Consider the following 27,930-nt stretch of genomic DNA (forward strand, 5'->3'; position numbering starts at 1 on the left):
ACATGCATATACAAAGATTTAATAAGTAACAGATATGCTATTGAAGATCCCTGGGGGAAGGAGGGGTCTGTTCAGTTAATGGTGCCAAAACAATTGGTTATGTATATGGAAAAAAAATAAAATTGAATCCCTACTTCCCCACTGTCAAGTAAAATCAATTCTAGATGAGTTTAGACTTAAATGTGAAAATCAAAACTTAGGACGTTCAGAAAAAAATCTTAGGAGAATATCTTCATTACCTCAAGGAAGGGAAGAGTTTCTTACATAAGAAACAAAAAGTGCTAGCTGTAAAAGAAAAGATGGATAAATCCACATACCTTAAGGTTAAGAGTATCTTTTTTGTCAAAAGATGCGTTAAAGGAGAAAGACAAGCTACAAATTAGAAGAAGATAGTTACAAAACATACCCAGAAGATACGTTGTTGTTAGCTGCATCAAATTGGCCCCTAACTCATGGTGACCCTGGCACGATGGGTTCAGATTGTTGTGATCCATAGGATTTTCATTGGGGAATTTTTGAAAGTAGGTCACCAGGCCTTTTTTCCTAGTATGTCTAAGTCTGAAAGCTCCACTGAAATGTGTTCAGTATCATAGCAACAGGCAGACTTCCATTGACAATGCGTGGTGGCTGCGCTTGAGGTGCTTTGGCTGGGAATCGAACCTGGGCCTCCTTCATGGAAGGCAAGAATTCTCCCACCTGAATCACCTGTGCCCTCTTCCAAAGATATAAGGAACTACAAATTAATTAAAAAGACAGCCCAACTGGAAAAAAGGGAAAGACATAGCAGGCATTTCACAGAAAACATGAATTCCCGATATAAATCTGAAAAGATGTTTAATTTCATTAGTAAATCAAGGAAGTGTGACTTAAGATCTTAGTGAGATACTATTTTACACCTACTATAATGGCAGAAATTAAGAAGCCTGGTAATGGAAAATATGAAGTCTGAGAGGACGTTATAGAGAGGCTGTGTATCAATAGATGTTTTATAAATTATCGATGGGAGTATAAAGTGTTACAGACACTTAAGAAAAATAATTTACATTGTCATGTGGGGAAACTTTTATATAGTCTTTGGACCTCTGGAACTTCTACTAAAGAAACGCTTACATGTATCAAGAGACACATACAAGAAGATAACTACCAGTGCTATTTATTATCTAGATTTTGGTACGTTATATCAAACAACTGACGTAGACTCTAAAGAAGTTATGTAATAAAAGTTTAAAAAGACCAGAAAATGTTATAGATTAAATGAGACTAAAGAGACATGCCATCTAAATGCAATACTTTATCTTAACTGAAGTCTAAATAAAAATGTAAGAAATATAGAGAGAACATTATTAGGAAATTGGACAAATTTGAATGCGGACACTATTAGAGGGGAGCTAAGATAGGGAGGGGGTACATAGGTAGTTCGGTGCGTTAGTGATGTTCTGGTTTTTGTTATGGATTCATGAGTGTTTATTTTCACTGTTTTGTAACTTTCAAATATGTGACATTCTTTTGTATATATACATCAAATATTATATTAAAATAATCAAGAAAAAGAGGAAAGATTAAATTTAACTGCATGAATGGGGGGAGCCCATGACACACCCATTCTATAAGGAAAATTTTAAAATAGTTGGGGGGGCAGGTAAGAGGAGGAAAATACCTGTGTAATTTTGTTTGACCTGATGTTTCCAGACTTGGACCAAGGAAACTGTTTTCATATAAAAATATAGCATACCTTAAAGTTCCATTGAATTAATGGCCTCTAGATATCATTTCGTGGCCCTGGTGGTGCAGTGGTTAAGTGTTCCGCTGCTATCCAAAAAGTCAGCAGTTCGAATCCATCAGCTGTTCTTGGAAACCCTGTGGGGCAGATCTGCTCCGTCCTGTAGGGTTACTATGAGTCGGAATCAGCTCCATGGCAATGGGTTTGGTTTTGGGTTTAGATAGCATTTCGGGAAATGATATTTTGATAGGACCAACAAGGATCTAAAAAGTTTAAATGCTGATAAAAGCAAATGTTATTTCATAGAGGTTTCAGAATAAATGCTATCTGGTTAAATTAATGAAAACATTGGTGTTAGGCACAAAGTTAACTTCTTATTGACCACCTCGACCTCTTCCTTGGAGTCCTGGTTGTGCAGTGGTTAAGAGCTTGGCTGCTAACCTAATGGTCAGCAGTTAGAATCCGCCAGGTGCTCTTTAGAAACCCTATTGGGTGGTTCTCCTTTGTCCTATGTGTCAGAATTGACTTGACGGTAATGGGTATACCTCCACCTCAACCAGGATTTCTAACTCTGAAAGGATCTCTGTTCTTTATCTGGAATGCTTGGTTATAAAGAAGGTGTAGTCTCCAAATTTTAATTTTTTCTACAACTGGACTATTTATCCACTATCTTCAAAGTAAAACCTAAAATAACTTAGAGTTGTATATGTCTGTTCCTCTTCATTCAGGGCCTTTACTAGGGTATTGGTGAGAATGGACTAGATGTTGCTACAGCAATAAACCACTCTACAATCTTGGTAACTTAATATAACATAAGTTTATTTCTCACTAAGTGCTGCCTTTGAATTACGGTGTTGGTGAAGAATACTGAATATACCATGGACTGCCAGAAGAGCAAATGAATCCATCTTGGAAGAAGTACAGCCAAGTGTTCCTTAGAAGCAAGGGTGGTGAGATATCATCTCACGTACTTTGAACATGTTATCAGGAAGGACCGGTCTCTGGAGAAGGACATCTTGTTTGGTAAAGTAGAAGATCAATGAAAAAGAGGAAAACCTTCAACAAGATGGATTGGTACAGTGGCTGCAACAGTGGGCTCAAACGTAGCAAAATTGTGAGGATGGCACAGGACTGGGCAGTATTTCCTCCTGTTGTACGTAGGGTCGCCATGAGTTGGAACCAACTCGACGGCACCTAACAACAACAAGTGCTGTACAACCTAGGTGGTTTGCTAAGAGGCTTTACTCTACCTAGTCATCCCGGATTGCTGCTGTTGGAAGGTTTACCATCTTCTAGTTGTATCATTTGGAACATGCAGCTACCTCAGTCTTCTTATCGGGTTAAATAGAGACAAGAGAATTGCCTTGGGAAATTTGAGCCTGGAAGTTACCCACGTCCCATCTAGCCACACTGCATTGGCCAGAGCTGGTCATGTGGCACTGCCTAATTGGAAGGGACTCAGGAAATCTAAGGGAACAGTTCATCTCTGCCAGCAATGGTAATACTATGGCTAAATTGGAATTGTAGCAAGCTTGTTGAAAAATTTATATAGGCAAGTTCACATATCTGCTTGTTTGTAATTGAAGTTTTATTTTTAAATGTCTGAGATATTGAAAATCATGTATAAACAATTTGCCTAATATCAGTTGTTTGTGGTATTCTATGCAGGTCTTTACCCCTTCAGGTTGTATACACATAGTTGGTGTTTGATGCTAAAGTAAATCAATAGAAGAAACTAATGGGAATTAGTTACTTAAAATTAATCTATGTAGTAATGTGTGTCTCCCTTTTTTATTGCAGCATGAAAACATTCCTTTTGAAGACAAGATTGCATCAGTTAAAGTTGTAAGTTCATTTAATAGTAAATTAAATGTTACAATGTTGAAACTATATTCATTGGTTAAATTATTTGCAGATTAGGTAATGTTTTGTACATCCTAAATATATTTTTGAGCATGGATAAGAATAGTAAGATAATACAATAAATTTTAAATAAATAATAAAAGAGTTGTAAAAAATAGAAAATTTAGTGTCTCAAATTTCTGTCCAGGAAAAAATAATCTTGTGCATTAATTTGAAACTGGTACGTATTCAGGATTAACATTCATAAAAGAGTATCTGAATTTTCTGACTTCTCAATCACTGGAATTTCTTCTAGATACTGAGAATATAGTGGGGATCAAGACTAAATGTCCTTGACTTGATGGAGCTTGTACATCATTACAGTTCTCTACACACAATTACAAGTTGATAAGGATGGAAAAGGGGGAAAAGTGAGGTTTTAGGAGGGTTCAGAATGTAACATTTCTCCTTGAAGAAATGGTGTTTTAACTGATGCTTCAAAAATAAGTGGGGTTGCCCAGGCCCAGTGGAAGAGTTTAAAAGCATTGTAGGCAGAAGGAACAGTATGTGCACAAAAACCTGGAGGAAAAGGAGCAGTTAGAGCATTCCAGGAGCTGAATGAGCATCAAAAGAGCACATAGAGAGCAAGGAAGAAAGTGGCAGGAGAAAAGGCAGAAGGGAAAGGTAGAGGCTAGATCCTGTACCTTCCTAGCAATCCTAAGGACTTTGGATTTTATTTGAGGGCAGTTGAAAGCCCCTGAATATTAAAACAAGGATGTGGCAAGATCAGATTTAAATTTTTAATGATTGCTCTGGTTAAAAAGTGGAGATAGGTTAGGAGAAGGCAAAAGTGAGTGCGAGAGGTATTATTGTAAAATTTGCCAAATTGCAAAGGGAGATGAAGGTGTCTTAAACAAGGTGGTATTTTATTTTTAAGCACTCTGTAAGAGATAAGTTGATGTTTATTATTAATGGTAGATAAATCAGTTTCTGACTTTTTCTTTTCTTCTTACATTTCTCTTTTAGGATTTTCTGTGGCACCCAGAAGTTAATGGTTCTATGAAACAATGTATCAAAGTGTGGACTGAGGTCTGTATTTGAAAATACATATAGACCTTTCTGGAGTCCTGGTGGTGCAATGGTTAAGCATTTGGCTGCTAACCAAAAGGTCGGCTGTTTGAATCCACCAGCCACTCCTTGGAAACCCTATGGGGCAGTTCTAATCTCTCCTATAGGGTTTCTATGAGTCAGAATTGACGCGAGTTTGGTTTTATTTTTCTAATAGGCCTTTCTGATTTGGAGCAATCAGATTTTAAAACCTCATGAGCATCCATTAACTTTCTTCTCCTTACTCACCTGTCCTAGTCTCCTGTACTTCATACCCAACTTCCTGATAGCAACTAAACAGTGCTGGACTGAGTCTACACTTAACTGAGAGGAGAAATTGTTGATCCACTTCCTGTTGCCCACTACTACCATTCTAACCCTAAAGCACATTATGCTCCTTTCCAGACTTAACCTTTTTTTATTACTGCTGAAGCTTAGCTAACTGAAACCCAGGTAATCCTTATAGCACATGTGTACATTCTCTTGAGCATTTTTCCACTTTTTCCTTCAAACTTATGCCCAGATACTTCAGGAAATGTCTTCTTTTTTTTTTTAAGTAGCCTGTTTTCTTCCCGTTTATCATTACATTTGTGACCCAAAAGAAAAGCCTAATAAGCTTTTCACTCATAATGTGTGAAGGTAAATTAGATATAAGCAGCAAGCATGCTGTTAACCTCAGAAAACCCATTGGTTCTCACAGGTCCACTTTAGAGTCTCCTCATTGTCTCTGTGTAGCTCCTTGTCAGTTCTTTAATTAAACCTACATTCTTTCCCAGAGGCATTTGTATTTGTGATGGATAAAACAATATTCAATTTTGTTGACCTTGTTTTGTTTAATTATGCTGCAGTGGTGTTTTTTGCTTCTTTTTGCACTAAATGTACTGTTTTTTTTGCACTAAATGTATTGCAAGTAATTGTACTATATTTTTTCCACTCAATGTACTGCAGCTACATCATACCCTAAATAGGCTTTTGTAGGATCCTGTGGGAACTTAGTCAACATTTCTAACATTATTTCTTTGAGAAATGTGTTCATGTTTCCAAAAAGCAAACATGCAGACAATTTTTAGATTTCAACTTTCTGGTAAATTGGGGTCTGCACATACTGTGTTTTGTTTTTATTGATATGTTTAAAAATATCCACAAGTGTTACATTATTTGTATATTTAAAGTAACTTAAACAGATACTTCATGTATGTGCTGGACTTGAGAGTATATTAATCAAAGTAGCAGAAATTCACTCTTCAACATCAGTACAGTATAATATATAAGTTCTGCAAGATAATAGAAAACCTTTAAGTTATTTACTAACCTGGCGATACGGTGCATATCCAAAGGTTCAGCTCTTATAATTTACTAAAATTGGTTTTTGGAGCTTTAGATTCTATCGTAAAACTCCTTATGATTGGTAGGAGAAGGGAGAAAGGGAAAATTTAGCTTATTGAAGTAGATGACCAAAGATTTTTTAGTTGTTTTCATTCATTCAACAAGTATTTATTTATTAATGACTTCCATAGTAAGCTTCTAGATCCAGAGAATACAGAGGTTCACATTTTTATTACTATGTACTATGTGCTAGCTTTATGGTGGGTATTAGATGTGTGGTTAGGGGTTAGTAACAGTCTTAGCTCTCAAGAAATTTGCAGTTTAAGTCTAGTAATAGTGACTTACTGATGAATGATGATACAGTAAGGTGAAAGCTGACACAGAATTGAGCACAAAGAACTGTGAAAGGACCACGTGTATAGGCTCATTTAATGCCACTTGGGAGTGGTGAGAATATACAGGTGATGGTCTAAGAATGCTTTTTAAAGGAGATCGCATTTCCAGAAGAACTATGGGTTAGTAAAAATATACTCGCTTACTAGAACAAACAGGCATAAAAGCAAAGTTGAATTTAGAGGACTCTTAAGTAGATTGTTATTCAATAACTATAAATCACCTGCCATATTCTAGGCACTAGGCTAGATGATATATATAATGGTTGACATGACAGAATTTCTCCCCTCAGAGAGCTTCTATGTGAGTGGCAGATAGAGGTAATTAAGCAAGCCCTGTGATAAGTGCCAAAATAGAGGAAGTACAGAATACAGATATTAGTACAGATTTTTATCAGCTGCTGCAGTCTGAAATTGATCTAACATGCAATCAGGATGCATTGATAATTACTGGTGATTGGAATGGGAAAGTTGGAAACAAGAATGATTGGTAGTTGGAAAATACGGCCTTGGTGATAGAAACAATGCCAGAGATCAAATGATAGAATTTTTCAAGACCAATGACATCTTCATTGCAAATACCTTCTTTCACCAACATAAATGGTGACTATGCACCTTGCCAGATGGAACACACAGAAATCAAATTGACCATATCTGTGGAAAGAGACGAGGGAAAAGCGCAATATCATCAGTCAGAACTAAGGCCAGGGCCCAATTGTGGAACAGACCATCAATTGCTCATATGTGAGTTCAAGCCGAAACTGAAGAAAATCAGAGCAAGTCCACGAGAGCCAAAATATGACCTTGAGTATATCTCACCTGAATTTAGAGACCATCTGAAGAATAGATATGACACGTTGGACACTAGTGACCGAAGACCAGACGAGTTGTGGAATGACAATAAGGACATCATACATGACGAAAGCAAGAGGTCATTGAAAAGACAGGAAAGAAAGAACAGACAGAGATGGATGTCAGAGGAGACTCTGAAACTTGCTCTTGAATGTTGACCAGCAAAAGCAAAAGGAAGAAATGATGAAATAAAAGAACTGAACAGAAGATTTCAAAGGGCAGCTCGAGAAAACAAAGTATTATAATGACATGTGCAAAGAGCTGGAGATAGAAAACCAAAAGGGAAGACACACTTGGCATTTCTCAGGCTGAAAGGACTGAGAAAAAAATTCAGGCCTCGAGTTGCAATAGTGAAGGAGTCTATGGGGAAAATACTAAATGACGCAGGAAACATCAAAAGAAGATGGAAGGAATACACAGAGTCATTATACCAAAAAGAATTAGTCAATGTTCAGCCATTTCAAGAGGTGGCATATGATCAGGAACTGATGGTACTAAAGGAAGAAGCCCAAGCTGCTCTGAAGGCATTGGTGAAAAACAGAGCTCCGGGAATTGATGGAATATCAATTGAGATGTTTCAACAAGTGAATGCAGCGCTCGAGGTGCTCGCTTGTCTATGCCAAGAAATATGGAAGACAGCTTCCTGGCCAACTGACTGGAAGAGATCCATATTTATGCCTATTCCCAAGAAAGGTGATCCAACCGAATGCAGAAATTATAGAAAAAAAAAAAATAGAACAACAGCATTAATATCACATGCAGGCAAGATTTTGCTGAAGATCATTCGAAAGTAGCTGCAGCAGTATATCGACAGGAACTGCCAGAAATTCAGGCCGGTTTCAAAAGAGGACGTGGAACCAGGGATATCATTGCTGATGTCAGATGGATCCTGGTTGAAAGCAGAGAATACCAGAAGGATGTTTACCTGTGTTTTATTGACTATGCAAAGGCATTCAACTGTGTGGATCATAACAAATTATGGATAACATTGCAAAGAATGGAAATTCCAAAATGTTTAATTGTGCTCATGAGGAACCTTTACATAGATCAAGAGGCAGTTGTTTGGACAGAACAAGGGGATACTGAGTGGTTTAAAGTCAGGAAAGTTGTGCGTCAGGGTTGTATCCTTTGACCATACCTATTCAATTTGTATGCAGAGCAAATAATCTGAGAAGCTGGACTATATGAAGAAGAATGGGGCATCAGGATTGGAGGAAGACTCATTAACAATCGGCGTTATGCAGATGACACAACCTTGCTTGCTGAAAGTGAAGAAGATTTGAAGCACTTTTACTAATGATGATCAAAGACCCCAGCCTTCGGTATGGGTTGCACCTCAACATGAAGAAAACAAAAATCCTCACAACTGGACCAATAAGTGACATCATGATAAACAGAGAAAAGATTGAAGTTGTCAAGGATTTCATTTTACTTGGATCCATGATCAACATCCATGGAAGCAGCAGTCAAGAAATCAAAAGACGCATTGCATTGGGTAAATCTGCTGCAAAGGACCTGTTTAAATTTTAGTGTTAAAAAGCAAAGATGTCACCCTGAAGACTAAGGTGCGCCTGACCCAATCGAGGTATTTTCAGTCACATCATATGCATGTGAAAGCTGGACAACGAATAAGGAAGACTGAAGAAGAATTGATGCCTTTGAATTGTGGTGTTGGCGAAGAATATTGACTATACCACGGACTGCCAAAAGAATGAACAAATCTGTCTTGGAAGAAGTACAACCAGAATGCTCCTTAAAAGCAGGATGGCAAGACTGCATCTTACATAATTTGGATATGTTGTCAGGAGGGACCAGTCCCTGGAGAAGGACATCATGCTTGGCAAAGTACAGGGTCAGCAGAAAAGAGGAAGACCCTCAACGAGGTGGATTGACACGGTGGCTACAACAGTGAGTTCAAGCGTAGCAAGGATGGTATGCATGGCACAGGAACTGGCAGTGTTTCGTTCTGTTGTGCTTAGGGTTGCTATGAGTTGGAACCTCCTCAACGGCACCTAACAACAACAACAACACAGAATACAAAAGGTTTACAAAGGATGGACACTAAGTGTAATTTAAAGTTTTCAAAGCTGTTTTCAGATAAAGTGATCTCAAAGGGGGAACACTTGGAGTGAAAGGAGTTGGTCCATTCAAAGGAAATAGCTTTTGCAAAGATGCTAGAGTGTAGCTTATTCAGAAGATCACCAGCAATTGGAGCTAGAATACAAAGTGCTTCTTTGTATTTGGTTTTGGTTGTTCATTTCATGTGCTTCATTTTGGGGGGAGGTGATAAGAGATAAGGTAAGCAGATACTAGATTATGAATGATATTTTAAGCCATTTATAGGAGGTCAGATTTATTTCATTTATATCCATTTTTTTATTATTTCTAAATACTTCAGGATGTATTCCCTAAAAACAAGGACATTGGGTTGAATTTATTTTGAGGGTAGTGGAGAACCATTGAAGGGTTTCAGCAGAAAGATGAGATGTAGTGGGTTAGTGGTAGGACATTAGGCTAAATTGTGTAGAAACAGGCAATTTAGATTTAATCCTGTAGGTAAATGGAAGCCGTTAAGAGGTCTGAGCCACTTAGGTGGATTTTGGGAGTCTTGGTATGGATTGAGGCAATTTTGATGTCATGTGAGTAGAAGAGATGGAACAGGCATAGAATTTGAGATTAAAGAGAAGAACTTGTGAGAAATGGAACTATCAAAAAGATACTGAGAAGGGGCAGTTAAAGGGGTGGGAACAGAAGCAAGAGAGAAAGGATTGTAAAATCACACACGGGGCGGGGGGTGGGGAAGAATTTTAAAAGGTGGATCGTCAGTAGCATCATTTTAGGAATTGGATAAGGTAGAATGAAGCTACAGGATTTGGCAATCCGGAGGTCATTAATAATCTCTGAGGGCAGTTTTAAGGGAATGGTGAAGGCCAAGTTAAAAAGACATGATAAATTAAGGCATCAATAAGAGGCGAAGAAATTGGCATAGAGAGGGAAAACTGCTCTTTCGATAGATCTGTTGGTTAAGGGTATGAAGGAGAAAAATTTGAGAGTGATTCGAGGGTTGAAGGAAGATTTTTTTAAGGATAAAAAGATTCTGCAGTTTGTAGGTTGAGGGGAGGAAGGAAAGTGGAGAAGGAAGATGAGGTTGGTAATACAGTAGTTGAAAGAGATACTTCATGAATCACAGTCCCAGAAATGAAAAGGGAGGGGATCTAGACATTCCTCTTGTCAAAGGAATGTAAACTGGGTGAGTATATAGATGAAGCTGTAAGGATCAAGGAAGGAAGGCAAGAACACAGACAAATTCTGTTTTCTCTAGGAAGTTTGAGAGACTTTCTGCTGAAAGTGAACGGGAGAAGGACAAAAGGGACCTGCATAAGGGAAAAAGGTTTCAGAAAACCACTATGAAGACTCAGAAACGGAACCACGTAGGAATGAGGAAAAGTAAAAAAAAAAAAATTTCATTAAAAAATTATCTAACAGTGTAAAATGAAGCACACTAGACTAGAAGCAGGGGTATTTGTGAAAGGAATATGGGTTTATCTTGCTATTTTTCTGTTTTCATACTTTACTATATAACCCTTTATAATTAGACAGTAACTCACTTTTATTTATATATGGGTCAGATTTTTTCCTAATTAAATTTCTTATTTTTAGTTGTTTCTTAAGCACATAATTGTAATATCAAGTTTTTGATGTGGTGGAAAATACGCTGAACTTAGGAGTCAGAAGATTTCAGGTTTGGCTTTTTCCCTGCCAGGCCTTGGCAATACTCTATAAACCTTTTTGTTTCCTTGTTTCGTAAGATAGGTATAGTATCTTCCTTCCTACATCGCATGGTGGAAAGAATCTATATGAAAATGAGATGATTTAAGAGAAAGTATTTAGTAAATTACTAAAGTATTTAGTAAATTACTAACCAAACCCATTGCTCTTGAGTAGATTCTGACTCAGCAACCCTAAGGACAGAGTAGAACTGCCCCATAGAGTTTCCAAGGAGTGGCTGGTGGATTCGAACTGCCAACCTTTTGGTTAGCAGCCATAGCTCACCGTAGCTCTTAACCGCTGCACCTCCAGGGCTCCTAAATACTATATAATCAGTGGTATCATTACAGTACAGTTTGCATTTGGGTGTTGATGTCTACTTTTTTCCCCCACATTGTGGCCTACAATAATTATGAGTTTATTTGCTTAAATACATGTTGAATATAGCTTTCCTAAAAGACTGTAAGTTTCTTTAGGACACTGACCTTATACTAAATTGAACATTTCTACTGTGTGCCTTGTAGGCTTCCATAAATACTTCTTAATTGGCCAACATAATATGCTAGAGCTTTGCACCGAGCATTTCACTTAGAGTTCAGAATAATAGTAGGTCATATTAGATTTTAGGTTTTGTTTGTTTGAATGATTCTTTTTACTTTTAAGAATACCAAGGAATTAACCATACAAGCTGTGGTAAGTTAAAAGGAATTGCATCCCCCCACTTTTTTTTTTTTTTAATACGGTGCTGATACCATCACTTTGAAGACTCTCGTCATGCTATCCTTTATAACCATGTAAGGTTTTAGGCACTGGATGCCTGTTCTGTTATAATGAGATCCAAGAAGAAAATCTAGAAAATTAAAACACATTTAGAAGGAAAAAGAACTTAAATTCTAATGAAAATACATAAATAATGTTACTTGTATCAATTCCCTTGACTAGATATTACATTATCATGAAGATTTTTTTCTCTATAGGATTCTGTTGCAAAGCCCCATATAATTGTAGCAGGAGCTGCCACAGTAAGTTACTAGCTATATTCTTATATAATGATTTTCTTTTTTCTTGTTAAGGATGAGCTAAGAAAGAGTATTTACTATATATAAATAGAATTCTTGATTGCACTTATATTTTAATTTCTATTGTAATTAATTGAACTGGTGAATTTTAATAAAAATATATAAGTGAATTTAGGAAATATGGTGTTAAATATTAGTATTATTTTCTCTCTAAAATTATATTTTTTAATGTTCTACATTTAAAAGTCTAATTTTATAGCAGCTTTTTCTGCTTTCATATATTTCATGAAAATCATTTAATCAACTGACTAAATTTTGTTTTAATATTGAATAAAAATGACAATTATAAAATAATTAACTTTGTATCTGTGAGGTAGATTATATACTTTAATTTTTCTGTAGTAAATACTGAATTAATTCTTAATTTTTACTTATTCTTAGTGGTCCATCAAGATTCACAATGGTAGCAGTGAAGCACTTGCCCAGTATAAAATGAACGTTACTTCCATAGCACCACTTTTAGAAAAATTGGCAAAGACTAGTGATGTTTATTGGGTCTTACAAGGTAAGGAATAAGTAATGAAAAAGTGTCATTTTATATGTATTTTGAGACATGGGTTTTTATTATCTCCTGTTTCAAGAAGCAGAATTGCTGTTTTGTGAAAAGAAATTATGAAATAAGGTTAGCAAGATTAGAATGAACCTGAGTTATTTGTTTCCTTTTTATGAATTTATGGAACAGACAGACTAATAAATATAATAAATAGAAAGTATCCTCTGAGGAGCCTTGGCAAGCAGAAAAACTACAGAGTATAACAAAGACTCCTAAAGGCAAATGAGATTTTTACCTCTGATTTCTTTTTTTCTTACAAATTCTATGTATTGTGATTGGGAAATAAATATATAGAAAAATTACTAATAAGTCTGTTTCATAATATTTGAATCACTGGAAGTAAGTATACTTTGGAACTGACAGAATGTCTTTAAATTCACGCTCTAAAAAAAAAATATGTATTTAAAAAAAAATTTTTTTTAATGAAAATCTTTAAGAGAATGTAGACGTTAGGTTAACTCATTTCAAGAATTTATTGAATGGCCATTATTTAATGTCAAGCCCAATATGAAATGCCTTGGATATTTTAGCAATTTAAGTTGTTTGTCAGAAACTTTGTGTGTGTGTGTGTGTGTGTGTGTGTGCTTTACATGAAAGTTTACAGAGCAATTAGTTTCTTATTTAATAGTTCATACACAGATTGTTTTGTGACATTGTTTGCAGTCCTCACAATGTGTCAATACTCTCCCCTTCCCCACCGCAGTTCCCTTTGTCCATCCGTCCATTTTTTCTATCCCTTCCTGCCTTCTTGTCTTTGCTTTTGGGCAGGTGTTTTCCATGTGGTCTCGTATACATGATTGAACTAAGAAGCACAGTCCTCATGTGTGCTGTTGTTTTATAGACCTGTCTGGTCTTTGGCTGAAGGGTGAACATCAGGAGTGGCTTCAGTTCTGAGTTAAAGAAGTGCCTGGGACCATAATCTTGGGGTTCCTCCAGTCTCTATCAGACCAGTAAGTCTGGTCATTCTTTGTGAATTTGAAATTTGTTCTACATTTTTCTCCTGCTTTGTCTGGGGCCCTCCATTGTGATCCCTGTCAGAGCTGTCGGTGGTGGCAGCTGGGAACTGCCTAATTCTTCAGGGGCAGGCTGGTGGAGGCTGTGGTTCATGTGGTCCATTAGTCCTTTGGACTGATATTTCCCTTGTGTCTTTGGTTTTCTTCATTATCCTTTTCTCTGGACAGGGTGGAACTAGATGTATCTTAGATGGTTGCTTACAAACTTTTAAGACCCTAGTTGCTACTCACCAAAGTTGGATGTAAAACATTTTCTTTATGAACTGTGTTATGCCAGTTGACCTGGATGACCTCCATGACCGTGGTCCCCAGCCCTCAGCCCCAGTAACACAGTCCTGCAGGGTGTTTGGATGTGCCTATGAAGCTTCTGTGACTTTGCCTTGGTCAAGTTGTGCTGTCTTTCCCTTCACCAAAGTTAACACTTATCTATTATCAATTAGTTATTTCCCCTCCCCAGCCATCCCCTTCCTCGTAACCTTTTCTTGAATTTTTATAATACTGGTTGGTCTCATCCAGTGTTTGTATCTTTTGTGATTAACTTATTTCACTCCATGTGATGCCCTCCAGATTCATCCATGTTGTGAAATATTTCGTGGCTCCATCATTGTTCATTATTGTAGCGTAGTATTCCATTGTGTGTATGTATCATAGTTTGTTTCTCCATTCATCTGTTGATGAGCTTTTAGGTTGTTTCCATCTTTCTGCTATTGTGAATAATGCTGCAGTGAACATTGGTGTGCATATGTCTATTCATGTTGACGGTTCTTATTTCTCTAGCATATATTCCTAGGAGTGAGACTGCTGGATTGTATGGTATTCTATTCCTGGCTTTTTAAGGAGGTGCCTTATAGTTTTCCATAGTGGTTGTACCATTTTATAGTCCCAGCAGCAGCGCATAAGAGTTCAAAATCTCCCCACAGCATCCCCAACATTTGTTATTTTCTGGGTTTTTTTATTAGTACCCGTAATGTCAGGGTAAGATGGTATCTCATTGTAGTTTAGATTTGTGTTTGTCTAATGGCTAATGATCACGAGCGTTTCCTTGTGTGTCTATTAGCTGAATGAATGTCTTCTTTGGCGAACTGTCTGTTCATATCCTTTTCCCATTTTTTAAATTAGATTATTTGTCTTTTTGTTGTTGAGATGTTGCAGTATCTTATAGATTTTAGAGATTAGACCGTTGTCGGATATGTCATAGCCAAAAATTTTTTTCTCAATCTCTAGGTTCTCTTTTTACTCTTTTGGCAAAGTCTTTTGATGAGCATAAGTGTTTAATTTTTAGGAGCTCCCAGTTATATAGTTTATCATCTGGTGTTTATGCATTGTTAGTTGTGGTTTGTGTCTTATTTATACCATATATTAGGGACCCTAGAGTTGTCCCTGTTTTTTCTTCTATGATCTTTATCATTTTAGGTTTTATATTTAGGTCTTTGATTCATTTTGGGTTAGTTTTTGTGTATGATGTGAGGTATGGGTCCTGTTTTTTTTTTTACAGACTAACATCCAGTTTTGCCAGCACCATTTGTTAAAGAGACTGTCTTTTCCTCCAGTTAATGGGCTTTGGGCCTTTTTCAAAGATCAGTTGACCGTAGGTGGGTGGATTTACATCTGGGTTCTCATTTCTGTTTGGTTTGTCTATGTGTCTGTTGTTGTACCAGTACCAGGCTATTTTGACTACCATGGCTGTATAGTAGTTCCTGAGATCAGATAGTGTGAGGCCTCCAAATTTGTTCAATAATGGTTTACTTTTCTGCGGCTTCTTCCTTTCCATATAAAGTTACTGATTAGTTTTTCCATCTCGGTGAAGAATGCTGCTGGTAATTGGATTGGGATTGCATTGTATCTGTAGAGCACTTTCGGTAGAGTTGTCATTTTTACAATGTCGAGTCTTTCCTATCCCTGAGCATGGTATATTTTTCCATTTATGTAGGTCTCCTTTGTTTTCTTGCAGTAGTGTTTTGTAGTTCCCTTTGTATAGATTCTTTAAGTCCCTGGTTAGTTTTATTCCTAAGTTTTTTTTTTTTTTAGGGGCTATTATAATGGTATTTTCTTGATTTCCTTTTTGAAGTTCTGTTTGTTGGTGTATAGGAATCGAAGTGATTTTTGTATGTTGGTCTTTTATCCTGCTACTCTGCTGAATCTTTCTAGTCCAGTAATTTTCTTGTGGAACCTTTGGGATTCTTTATGTATAATGTTATATCATCTGTGCATAGGGATAGTTTTATTTCTTCCTTTCCAATTTGGATGCCCTTTATTTCGTTTTCTTGCCTTTTTGCTCTAGCTAGGACTTCCAGCACAATGTTAAATAGGAGTGGTGATAAGGGGCATCCGTGTCTTGTTCCCATTCTCGGGGGAAGGTTTCAGCCTTTCTCCATTGAGAATGATGTTGGTTGTTGTCTTTGTATAGATGCCGTTTGTAATATTGAGGAATTTTCCTTCTGTTCCTATTTCATTGAGAGTTTTTATCGGGCATAGATGTTGGACTTTATCAAATGTCTTTTCTGCATCGATCGAGATGGTCAAGTGATTCTTCTCTTTTGTTCTATTTATGTGGTAGATTGTGTTGATTGATTTACTAATGTTGAACCATCCTTGCATAAAAAAAGAAAAAAATTGTTTTGTTGTGTTATTTTTTTGTTATGATGCTAAATTCTATTGGCTAGAATTTTACTGAGAATTGTTGCATCTGTATTCCTGAGAGATGCCAAACTAAAACGAAACCTGTTGCCATCAGGTGGATTGCTACCTATAGTGACCTTAGAGGACAGAGTAGAACTGCCCCATAGGGCTCCCAGGAGACAGCTGGTAGATTTGAACTGCTGACCTTTGGTTAGCAGCTGTAGCACTTAACTACTGCGCTACGAGGGGTCCTTATGAGAGATATTGGTCTCTAATTGTCTGTTTTTTGTGGTATCTTTGCCTGGCTTTGCTATCAGCTTATGCTGGCTTCATAGAATGAATTTGGGAATATTCCTTCCATGTCTGTGCTCTGAAATAGTTTGAGCAGTACTATTGTGAGCTCTTCTCTGAATGTTTAGTAGAATTCTGTGAAGCTGACTGGGCCAGGGATTTTATTTTGGGGAGTTTTTTTTTTTTTTTTCCTCTTCAATTTCTTCTCTTGTTATGGTTCTGTTCAGATTTTCTGTCTAAGTTTCTGTTAGTTTAGGTAGGTAGTGTAGAAATTTATGCATTTCCTCGAGGTTCTCAAATTTGTTGGAGTGCAGTTTTTCATAGTGTTCTGTTATGATCCTTTTTATTTCAATTGGGTCTCTTGTAATGTCCCCTATCTCATTTCTTATTTGGGTTACTTTTTTCCTCTTTTGTTTTTCTCTTGTCAGTTTGGCCAGTGGTTTGTCGATTTTTGTTGATCTTTTCAAAGAATTAGTTTTTGGTCTTGGTGATTTTTATATTGCTTTTTTGTTCTTTGGATCATTTATTTCACTCTAATCTTTATTATTTCCCTTCTTCTGGAGCCTGTGGGGTACTTTTGCTGTTCCCTTTCCATTTGTTTGTGTTATAGGGCTAACACTTTGATTCTGGCCTGACCTTTTTCGATATGTACGTTTATTACTATAAATTGAGCACTGCTTATGCTGTGTCCCAAAGATTTTGGTGTGATATGTTTTCTTTATCATTTGATTCTGGGAGTTTTTTGATTCCCTCTTTGATTTCTTATATTACCCAGTTGTTTTTTAAGGAAGGTGTTATTCAGTTTCCATGGATTTGATTTTTTCCTTTGCTCTTCCTGTTATTGATTTCTAGTTTTATGGCATTGTGATCAGAGAGAATGTATTTTTTTTTTTTTTTTTTTTTGGATTTTATTGTGGGTTGCTTTGTGGGCTAAAATGTGGTCTATTCGGGAGAATGTTCCATGTGCATTGGAAAAGAGTGTATATTTTTCTGTTGTTGGGTATATTTTTCTTTTGTTGGGTAGAGTATTGTATATATGTCTATGAGGTCATGTTGTTTGATTTTGGGCTTTAGATCTTTTGTGTCATTGTTAAATTTCTTTCTAGATGTTCTGTCCCTTACTGAGAGGGGTGTGTTGAAGTCTCCTAATATTATTGTGGAACTATTTATTTCTCTTTTCAGTGCTATTAGAGTTTGGATTATATATTTTGGAGTGCTATTTTTTTTTTTTTATTGTGCATAGATATTTATTAAGGTTATGTCTTCTTGGTGGATTGTTCCTTTAATCGTTATGTAATGTCCTTATTTGTCTTTTGTTGTTGATTTTGTCTTGAAGTCTATTTTATCTGAGATTAGTATTGCCACTCCTGCCCTTTCTTGATTATCATTTGTTTGATTTCTTTTTCCCACCCTTTGATTTTTAATATATTTATGTTTTTGTGTCTAAGGTGTGTCTCTCATAGACAGTATACTTATGAGCCTTTTTTTTTAAAAGCATTTTGCCATTCTCTGTCTCTTTATGGGTATATTTAAACCATTTACTTTTAGCGTGATTATTGATAGGTTTGAGTTTGTTGCTGTCATATTGTTGTACTTGTTTTTGTTGTGCTGACTTTTTTTGGTTGTTGTCGTTGTTCCTCTTAATGTCCTGTGCTGAGTTCCTTTTGTTTGTGGATTTTACTTTTCATTTCGTTATTGTAGATTTTGTGTTCACTGAGTCTATGTTTTTCTTCTTTTTTATTCTGATGAGTAGGTTTGTTAACTTTCTTTGTGGTTACCTTGAAATACCCTAATTCTCCTAATTTTCCACCAGTCTTTTATTACTTGATATTGTCTTCACTTCCTCTGCATTTGAAAGTTGTATTCCTACACTGTTTATTGCTCCCTTTTATTGTTTTGATGTTGTCGTCTTTTACAGATTGATACCCTGTTTCCCTGTTTTAAGTTTTTTAGCCTTGTTTTATTATTGAGAGTTCTTTACCTAGTTTGGTATTTGGCTGATGCTTTCCTGTGTGCTAGACTCCGGTTGTTGTTTGATGTTGTTAATTCTCTAACCAAAGGACTCCCTTTAATAATTCTTGTAAGTTTGTTTTGGTTTTTAGAAATTCCCTTAATTTCTGTTTAATCCTAATTTTGTCATCATATTTGAGAGAGAGTTTTGCAGAATATATTATTCCTGGATGGCAGTTTTTTCTTTCAAGATTTTTTATATGTCATCCCATTGTCTTCTTCCTGGCATAGTTTCTGCTGAGTAATCAGAGCTTAGTCTTATTGTTTCCCCTATATAAGTGACTTTGCATTTTTCTCAAGGTACTTCCAGATTTTTTCTTCGTCTTTGGTTTTGGCAAGTGTGTTTATAATACATCTTGGTACTTTCTTTTGGGGTCTATCCTATATTGGGTTCGTTGAGCTTCTTGGATGGTCAGCTTTTCATCTTTCTTGATATTTGGGACATTTTCTGCCAACAAATCTTCAACAATCTTCTCTGTGTTAACCATTTACTGTACCTGTTCTGGAACTCTGATCATGAGTAAATTTTTGCTCTTGCTTGTGTCCTACATAATTCTTAGTTTTTTTTTTTTCCTTCATTCTTTTCTCTGATTTTTCCTGGAAAAAAAAAAGAAGTGACATCCATGGATTTGTCTTCAGTCTGGCTGATTCTGTCTTCCATTGTTTCAGATTCGCTCCTAAGTCGTTCTAATGAGTTGTCCATTTCTGAAATGTTGTGGTTTATCTTTTGGTTGTTTAGTTTCTGTTTTGGTATGATTTCTAATTATTTATTTTGATGTTTTGTTCACATATTATTTTCCCAAATTCTTCTATTGCTTTGTCTGTGTTTTCCTTGATTTTGGCTGTTTTCATTGGTTTTGTCTATGTTTTCTATGAATTTGTCTATTTTTTCCTTGGTTTTGTCTGTTTTCCTTGGTTGATCTCTTTCCTTATCTCTTGGAGTGCCTAAATATTAGTGTTTTGAATTCTATAAAAAAAAAAAAAAAAATTTTTTTTTTCTTTTTTTTCTTCTACCGAAAGGTCATTTGTTTCTTTATTTTGGTCACTTGCTGGAGCCATCTTGTCCTGCTTTTTTATATGTTGTAAATGTTTATTGTCTACTGCCTCTGAGATATTAAGGTATTATTTTCTATATTTATTGATTGGACATTCATTTGTTTTATCCTTTTTTATTTTCTTTTGATATGTCAGTGCAGGTAGGCCAGGCATGTTTTACTCCTTGTTCATCTGTAGGCATGATAATTCTCACTACCTTGTCCTTGTGAGCAGGGCAGCAGCAGATGAGGAGCACCTGCTTCACTCTACACTGGTTTGGCAAGGTGGCCAAGGGCAGACTGGTGGGTGCGTCTACTGATGTTGGTCCAGCGGTGTGGGAGAGTTCATAGCTCCTTGCCAGATAGGCCTGGGTGTCAGACATGGAGTTATACAGGCTCATTTCCCACCATTTGGCAGCTAGTCAACTGCTGGAGGGACAGTACAGGTCCAGTGTGGTGGCAGGCTTGAGTACCATTGATGTTCTAGTCACGGCAGCATATTAGGGGCCTGTTGGAAGGACGAGCTGATGTACAGAGCTAAGTGAGTGGGAGAAAGAAAAGAAGAGATTGGGAAAGAGAACAAAAGAATAAATTAAAAAAGGGTAGCTGTCAGATAGGGATTGGGCAGGCCTCGGAGCCAGCAGGAAAGGGGGGAAGGTGGCATATGAGGCTAGGTTGGAAGTATTAAGAAAAAAATTAAGCAAGTGGCAATGTAGTGGGGGGTGGGTGGACCTGGGGCAGTGGTGGGCCAGTGGCTCTGTAGCAGTGGTGGTAGGGCAGGGTCTGGCAGCATGATGGGGAGGTAGTACATGGAGCTAGGTTGGAAGGAGTAGCAAAAGGAAGAAAGAGAAGAAGAAAAAAAAAATGGCAGCACAGTGGGGGCTGATAAGTGGGAGTGGGTGGACCTGAGGGCCAGTTGGAAGGGAGGGGATGTGATGTATGGAGTTAGGTTGGAGGGAGAAAAGAAAGAAGAGAAACTAACAAAAGCAAAAAAAAAAAAGTGTGGCAGGAGCCATCAAGTAGGGGTGGGGCAGGCCTGGGCTGACCATGGGCCAGTCAAGGCGACAACATGTGGCCTAGCAAGAAGGGGTGGAGGAGGCGTATGGGACTAGGTGGGAGGAAGAAAGGGAAAAAGAGAAAAAAAAAAAATGGTGAGTGGGAGCTGGTGTGTGGATGTGGTATGGATCCAGGGTGTCCATGGGCTGGTGTCTCTCTATCAGAGCTGCATGGCATATTCCATCGGGGAGGGGTGGAGGTGATGAATGGGGCTAGGTGGGAGGCAGGAAGAAAGGGATAAGAAGAAAAAAATGGAGTAGTGGGAAGGGGTGGGGTGGACCTAGGATGCTGGCAAACCTGTGTCTCTCTAGCTGAGCAGTTCAGTGTTGCCTGTCAGGTAGGGTGGAGGTGGTGGGAGGGGCTAGGTAGGAAGGAAAAAGGAAAAGAAGAAAGAAGGGGAACAAAAGGTGCAGCAGGAACCAGCAGGTGGAGGCAGGGTAGACCTGGGGTATCAGCAGGCCAGTAGCTCTCTAGCCAAGTAGTGCAGTGTGGCCCAATGGGAAGGGGTGCTGGTGGAGTATGGGGCAGAAGATATGAGAGGTGGGAAAGCATGTTTCTCTGGTTACCGGGTGCTCTGTCTCCTCTTGGGAGCTCAGTAAAGTTGCTTGCCCATATTCCCTGACCAGGGTCATTGCTGGCTGTGTTCTAAATTAGCAATGAATAGCGATGAATGCAACACAGCATTGCTAATTTAGAACACAGCCAGCAATGACCCTGGTCAGGGAATGTGGGAGCACTGGGTTTGGTTTTTTGGTTTGGTGTTGCATTAGGTGGCAGGGGACCTCCACTCTGTAGCTTTCCTTGTTCTCTGTTCTCCATCAGTTTCTTCTTCCATTTGGTGCTCGATCTAGTTCTTTATCCCTTCATTTGATTCTTAGGGTTCCAGGATTGTCGTTTGTATCTGTTTTTGTTTTACTTAGTTTTTTTTTTTTTTTTTTAGTTTTTTAGGTCTTTGCTGCAGAGGGACAACATAGTGTACTGGTCTTAGCACCATGTTGGCTCTGCTTCTGTCAGAAACTGTTAGGATTATTTCCAAGTTGAAATGTCAAGCTGAGAGGAATAACAAGGTGTGGTGACAGTCTGGTCCACAATTCCTATTTTATTTACAGACTTATTGTTGTACTCTCTGTTAGTAATATGAGGAAAGTTAAAATTTAAATTTGTTACCGACTCGATGGCACTAGGTTTGGTTTTTTTTTTATAGTAAGTGATAAATAAACAAACCTTGATCCTCAATAATGTTACCTTTTAATTGGGTGAGTAAAGTTCACAGGATTAAGCAGGAGAAGAAAAGATTGGCTGGTATTTTTAATTAGACAGTCTTTTATATCCAGTTTTAATTTACTGTTTACTCAATGTAACCCAGCATCTAAAGGTTTTAAATTCTTAAGACACATTAGAGCATAAAACTGCTTCTCCAAAGCTGTGTACATGATAGAGACGAGGAATAAAAGTTCTTTAAACTTTTATATTGATTTAATTAAAAATTAATTGCCTTAAAATTGATTGACTTAAAAATTGAATATAAGATAGGAAATCTATTGCAAATCTGGGCCAACTTTATGTAAAAAGGAATTTTTAGATGCCTGAAACCGTCTGGACTTTAACGACAAAATATGAAATGGGGTTTAGTTAAACTTGCATCATCACAATGTCTACTAATTGGACTTTTTTAAATGTGCTATTAAAAATATATTTCATATGCAGATCCTGTTTATGAAGATCTGTTAAGTGAAAATAGAAAAATGATCACCAATGAGAAGATTGACGCCTACAATGAAGCTGCAGTCAGTGTTTTGAATAGTAGCGCCAGAAATTCAAAATCAAATGTTAAGATGTTCAGTGTTTCCAAACTAATTGCTCAAGAAACTATCATGGAGTCTGTGGATGGCTTACATCTTCCTGAATCAAGCAGAGAAACTGTAAGAATTCTTGTATCTCTCAGTAGACAGGGAATATGATATCTAACTGGTTATAGTTACAGTCACTATAAAAAGGTTATAAGTAATTTCTTTTTCTGCAACCCTAATTCTTTTTTCTAATTCCTTGTATTTAGCCTATCTAAAGATAGATCTAGAAATAATTTTGTTTTCCATCACCTAGGTAAATATATAAGAAGTGACAGATTTAGTATACTCTTAAGAGAGAGAAAGAAGTTATGGGAGGGAGAAATGAAAATTCATTTATTGTGAGTCACTTTTTTTTATTTTGGTGAAAATATACATGACAAAACATACACCCATTCAACAGTTCCTACACATACACTTCACATTTGTGTCACTGCTCTGATTATCACAACCCACATTGCTTCACCACCATTAAGTCTGGGTTCCATAACAATTAGAAGTTCTATTCCACGTTTTTCCTCCTTTGATCTGGATCCAACTATTGAGCCCTTGATCAAAATGTTCAATAACAATAGCCAGGCACCATCCATTTCTTCTACTGTCATGGCAAAGGAGATTCATGGAGGCAGTTAGACCTCCATTCCTGGGTTTCTTTCTTCCTCTGCTGCTCCAGGCTAATAGAGACCCGTTTGTTGTATCTGGGGTGGCTACTCACATGAGTTACTCTTAACATATATATTCTCCTAAGGCTATAAGTCCTCAGCACACTAATGTTTAAAAACAACTGCTTTATGTTTTATATAAGATTAGGCTTATAAGAATAGGCTTAAGCACATATTTTTTTTAAATCATAGAATATTGTCTATTACTTTTTTGTACCTCTTATACCCTATACATTATTCAAGGTACAGTAGATTCTCAACATTTCCAAGATGACTGACAGAAAGGAATTTAGGTTAAGAAAATTGCATTATTACACATTTTCAGTGATATTAAAACATATTATTTAGCATTATTGATGTTTGTAGAGCAGTGGCCACTTTTTGGGAGCATAACCCCCTCGAGTATCAGATAAAAAACAAATGTTCAGTTCCCTTCTTACAGAAAAACACATTACATATATACACAGTTCTAGATATACTTTAAGGAGCTTCATGGACCTAGCCTAGAAGAAAGTTAAGAACTTTGATATGGAGTCTATAGATGACTATCTGCAGGAATGCCAGACACAGAACCTCCTGAAGTCTCAGGGCTAAAAGGGTGAAATTTTCTGAACATTTGAGTACTTTGAAAGTTTAGGCTTGATAATATCATCTAGAGTCCCTCAGATGCCTAAACTGTAAAATTTTTATAAAACTAGAGTTTGACTGAACCTTCAACTAGACAGAATTGTGACAGTTAGCTTACCTAGAATACTTTTATTATTATCAAACCATGTCGATGATTCACCATTTTAAGTAACATTAGAAATCATGAAACAGTAGAATCCTAAGTGGTCTATAAGCTGTAAACAAAATGAAAGGTATATTACAAATATTGCTAGCTGGAAGTTAATTCACCCCCAGTGGCAGTTTTTCTGCATTCTTCTTTCACATGTAATGACTGAGACTCGGTTTTAAATATCCTAGTATCTTCTGTTTTGAAAGTCTGCTAATTAAAATTCTTCAGTCCTTGACATCTGTCAATATTTTTTAAACTGAAGGTCGTCCAAAGCCATTCTATGCAAAAAAAAAAAAAAAAAAAACCCCACTGCTGTCAAATCAGTTCCGACTCATAGCGACCCAATAGGACAGAGTAGAACTGCCTCATAGGGTTCCTAAGGCTGTAAGTCTACTGAAGCGGGCTGCCACATCTTTCTCCTGCGGAGCGGCTGGTGGGTCCAAACTGCCAACCTTTTGATTAGCAATAGAGTGCTTTAAACACTGTGCCATCAGGGCTCTTCTCATGATGCATTAATAGCCATGAAATCAGTATTAAAAAAAAAAAAATAGAGTAGAAAAATGTCAGGGTACATTAAAAATAGTAACAATAGGTACAGTTTCCTATATGTGTGTTCCAGGTCTTGTTGTAAAGTGAATTCCTTGTTGTGGGTCATAGTCAGAAGAGTTTGAAAAACCCTGAACTAGCTCTTACAGATTGAAGGAATAATATTATTTGTAGGAGTATTTGGGAAATGGTAGCAAAAAGTACAAAAGCATTTTGGTTTCAGTGTTGAAAATTGGCAGTATTCACAGGAGAAAATCTAATGTGAAATACATTACTGACAGGATAATAACCAAATAATTTGATTTGTTCACAGAGTGCAATGATTCTTATGAACGTGTATTGCAATAAGATTTTGAAGCCTATAGATGGTTCCTGTTGTCAACCTCTGCCTCCTCTTACCCTCATGCAGAAGCTAGCTGCTTGCTTTTTCACCTTATCTATTATTGGATATCTAATTTTTTATATAATTCATCGTAATGCTCATCGGAAGAGTAAGCCATGTACTGATTTGGAAGGTGGAGAGGAAAAGAAAAATATTATCAATATCCCTGTGTCTCCATTGGAAATACTTTTACAGTCTTTCTGCAAACTTGGCCTAATTATGGCTTATTTCTACATGTGTGACCGTGCAAATCTATTTATGAAGGAAAACAAATTTTATACGCATTCATCTTTCTTTATTCCAATTATCTACATCTTGGTTTTGGGAGTATTTTACAATGAAAATACTAAAGAGGTAAGAATAATTTTCTTTTTAGTTTATGTTAGTCTTCTTACCTCATTACAAATTCTACACAAAAGAAATAGTATCATTCATTTCTCATTCCAGAAAACACAAAGGAATATTGCTGTTATAATTCACTTAGTGTTGCTTTTTAGGAACAGTTTAGAGGAAGTTCAGAAAGTCGACATGAGGATTGTTGACAAGTTAGAAAATATGATGTGAAAAAGATGTCATGATTTAGTGTTAATTTTGCCTTCTTGGGGATAGAGAAGTAGAGGTACTCCTGGTTTTATAATGGTCTTTAAGATTAGAATTATAAATTAAAAATATATTAACAAATGCCTATATGTACAAACACACATATCTTTACAGATAGACATATATGTACACAAATTAGAACTTACGTAACGGTGTGGCCAGTACTAGCAATATTCTGGATTTCATAGTTTAGAATTGCTTTCATTGCTCACAATGTCTGTGTAGTTTCCTTAAAAGGCATGATTTATTTGAATTTATAAATTCTATTGAAATAAATAACTCTTCATCTCCAGTGAAAATAAAGTACAATAGTAGATCTTTTTCGGACAATACAGTTTAAAGGACCTGTAAGATCTTTTCTAACTTTGAGTTTCTAAGATTTTATTACAGAAAATTATAAAATAACCATTTTTAGACTTGTGAATACTCATATCTGTCATAATTTAAATATAACCTTAATGTAAAGTCATAAGGGTCAACTTAAATATTCAAAATTTCTTTTTCAAATTTGTATTACGTTTAAAATAGTTTCAGTGTTTATTTTATTAAGAAATATAATTTTTAATTGTTTTTCTCTCCATGGTACTTTTGACAGAAGCATTAACTTTATATCATGTAAGAAAAATTTTAACGTATCAATTTTAAATTTCTATAAATTTTACTCTAAATTTCTGCAATATAAATTTTAATATATACTGTCCAAATAATTACATGATGATAAATTCTTAAAACAAATTTTGATTCATTTATACAGACTAAAGTATTAAATAGAGAACAGACAGATGAATGGAAAGGCTGGATGCAACTTGTTATTTTGATTTATCACATCTCTGGAGCAAGTACAGTAAGTATTTTGAATTAAAGTTCAGAAAGTATAGTAAATAATGTCACTTTAATGTTTCTTTAAGGATGTGGAGTTTTATTGTGCTTTATATTCTCTACCATTTAGAGATCCTTCTTATTTCATACCTAACCTTTCTGCCTTCCCATTCTTTTCCTACAGCCTGACTCTTTGAATTTTAAAAAATAACAGAAGAAGGTAAAAGAAGACAATAATTGATTTGTACTTACTTGACCATAATTTTAATGTAGTAGAAACAGCTGATAATCTAAGGATAGTATTTCATGTCATCATGTTGAACAGCTAGTTTAAAGTTATCAGGAAACTTTGTAGATGACACTTAAATTATGAAGGATTTAGACTAATCAGTTTACTCTCAAAAGAAATCAGATTAGCTTATTACATTTTCGTTTATTTTTTACTGTATTTAAGCTGAGGGTTTACAGAGCAAATTTGTTTCTTATTAAGTTATTAATATACATATTGTGTTGTGACATTAGTTGCCACCCCCATGACATGTCAATGCTCTCCCCTCCTCCACCTTGGGTTCCCCATTACCAGCTTTCCTGTCCCCTCCTTCCTTTTCATCATTGCCCCTGGGCTGCTGTGTCCGTTTAGTCTTGTTTTGTTTTATGGGCCTGTCTAATCTTTGGCTGAAGGGTGAACCTCAGGAGTGACTTCAGTATAAGATAAAAGGGTGTCCAGGGGTTAGATTATTATTTTAGATTCTATCCTTCCCTGTATTTTAGGATGCTTGTCCAACTATTTTTACACTTTTTTCCCCCTCATTATTTTTACATTTTAAAGTATAAAAAACTTGTAAATCTTTTGCCCCAATGTTCAAATAAAGAATATGCCTCTTGGACACAGATGGATGCCAATGTAAATATTGCTTTTGAGTGTGAGCCTAAGTATCTAATAACCACTTTTAACCCAAGTTTTTATAATTAAGATGTAAACTAACTTCTATAAAATATGCTTAAAAACTTTAAGAAACTCATAATTTGGGGACTATTGAATTGCTTTTTATTTATTTGCTTTTATAAAGCACATGCCTATGAACAGTATTTGAATCAATGATAAATTGAGATAATAGGGGAATATTGCACAGAAAGGAGTATTTTCAAATTTTCGTAGCAGCAACTAAGAAGGTAAATATTATTACTGGATTGTTTTTAGATATCTGTTAACAATTTGAAAGCAATATTATTATTCATTAAGTCTATTATTTTCAAAAATTGTCAGTGATTTTATGAATGGTTTGAAGGGCAGAAGGCAGAATAATGAAGTATAATTTTTACTGACACTATGTGGCTGTGATATGTACTCTTGTGTCAGCAATGAAATTCCTGTGACACTGCACCTGAGGGGAGCTAGTGAAATTGAGTAGTTATGAGCCAGCACAGTGAAAGAGATTGGAGGCAAGGAGAGATGGAGATAGTTGTTGTTGTTAGATGCCGTTGAGTCGGTTCTGACTCATAGCGACCTTATGTACGACAGAACAAAACACTGCCCGGTCCTGCACCATCCTCACAATTGTTGCCATGCTTGAGCCCATTGTTGCTGCCCCGTCTCGTTGATCGTTTTCCTCTTTTTCGCTGACCCTCTACTT

The 27,930-nt window shown here is 36.4% G+C and overlaps 1 protein-coding gene across 1 annotated transcript in view; it reads left to right on the forward strand.

The window, feature by feature from the left end:
• Positions 1–27,930, forward strand: part of CASD1 (CAS1 domain containing 1) — a 65,583-nt gene that overhangs the window by 16,960 nt on the left and 20,693 nt on the right. Inside the window, exons 4-10 of the mRNA XM_003407135.3 lie at positions 3,521–3,565; positions 4,589–4,651; positions 11,985–12,029; positions 12,468–12,591; positions 22,370–22,584; positions 24,809–25,231; positions 26,232–26,321. Of these exons, the coding sequence (XP_003407183.1) occupies positions 3,521–3,565; positions 4,589–4,651; positions 11,985–12,029; positions 12,468–12,591; positions 22,370–22,584; positions 24,809–25,231; positions 26,232–26,321 (1,005 nt within the window). The remainder of the gene's footprint in view (positions 1–3,520; positions 3,566–4,588; positions 4,652–11,984; positions 12,030–12,467; positions 12,592–22,369; positions 22,585–24,808; positions 25,232–26,231; positions 26,322–27,930) is intronic.

Source organism: Loxodonta africana, chromosome 8, assembly GCF_030014295.1.
Source record: "Loxodonta africana isolate mLoxAfr1 chromosome 8, mLoxAfr1.hap2, whole genome shotgun sequence".
Classification (NCBI taxonomy): Eukaryota; Metazoa; Chordata; class Mammalia; order Proboscidea; family Elephantidae; genus Loxodonta; species Loxodonta africana.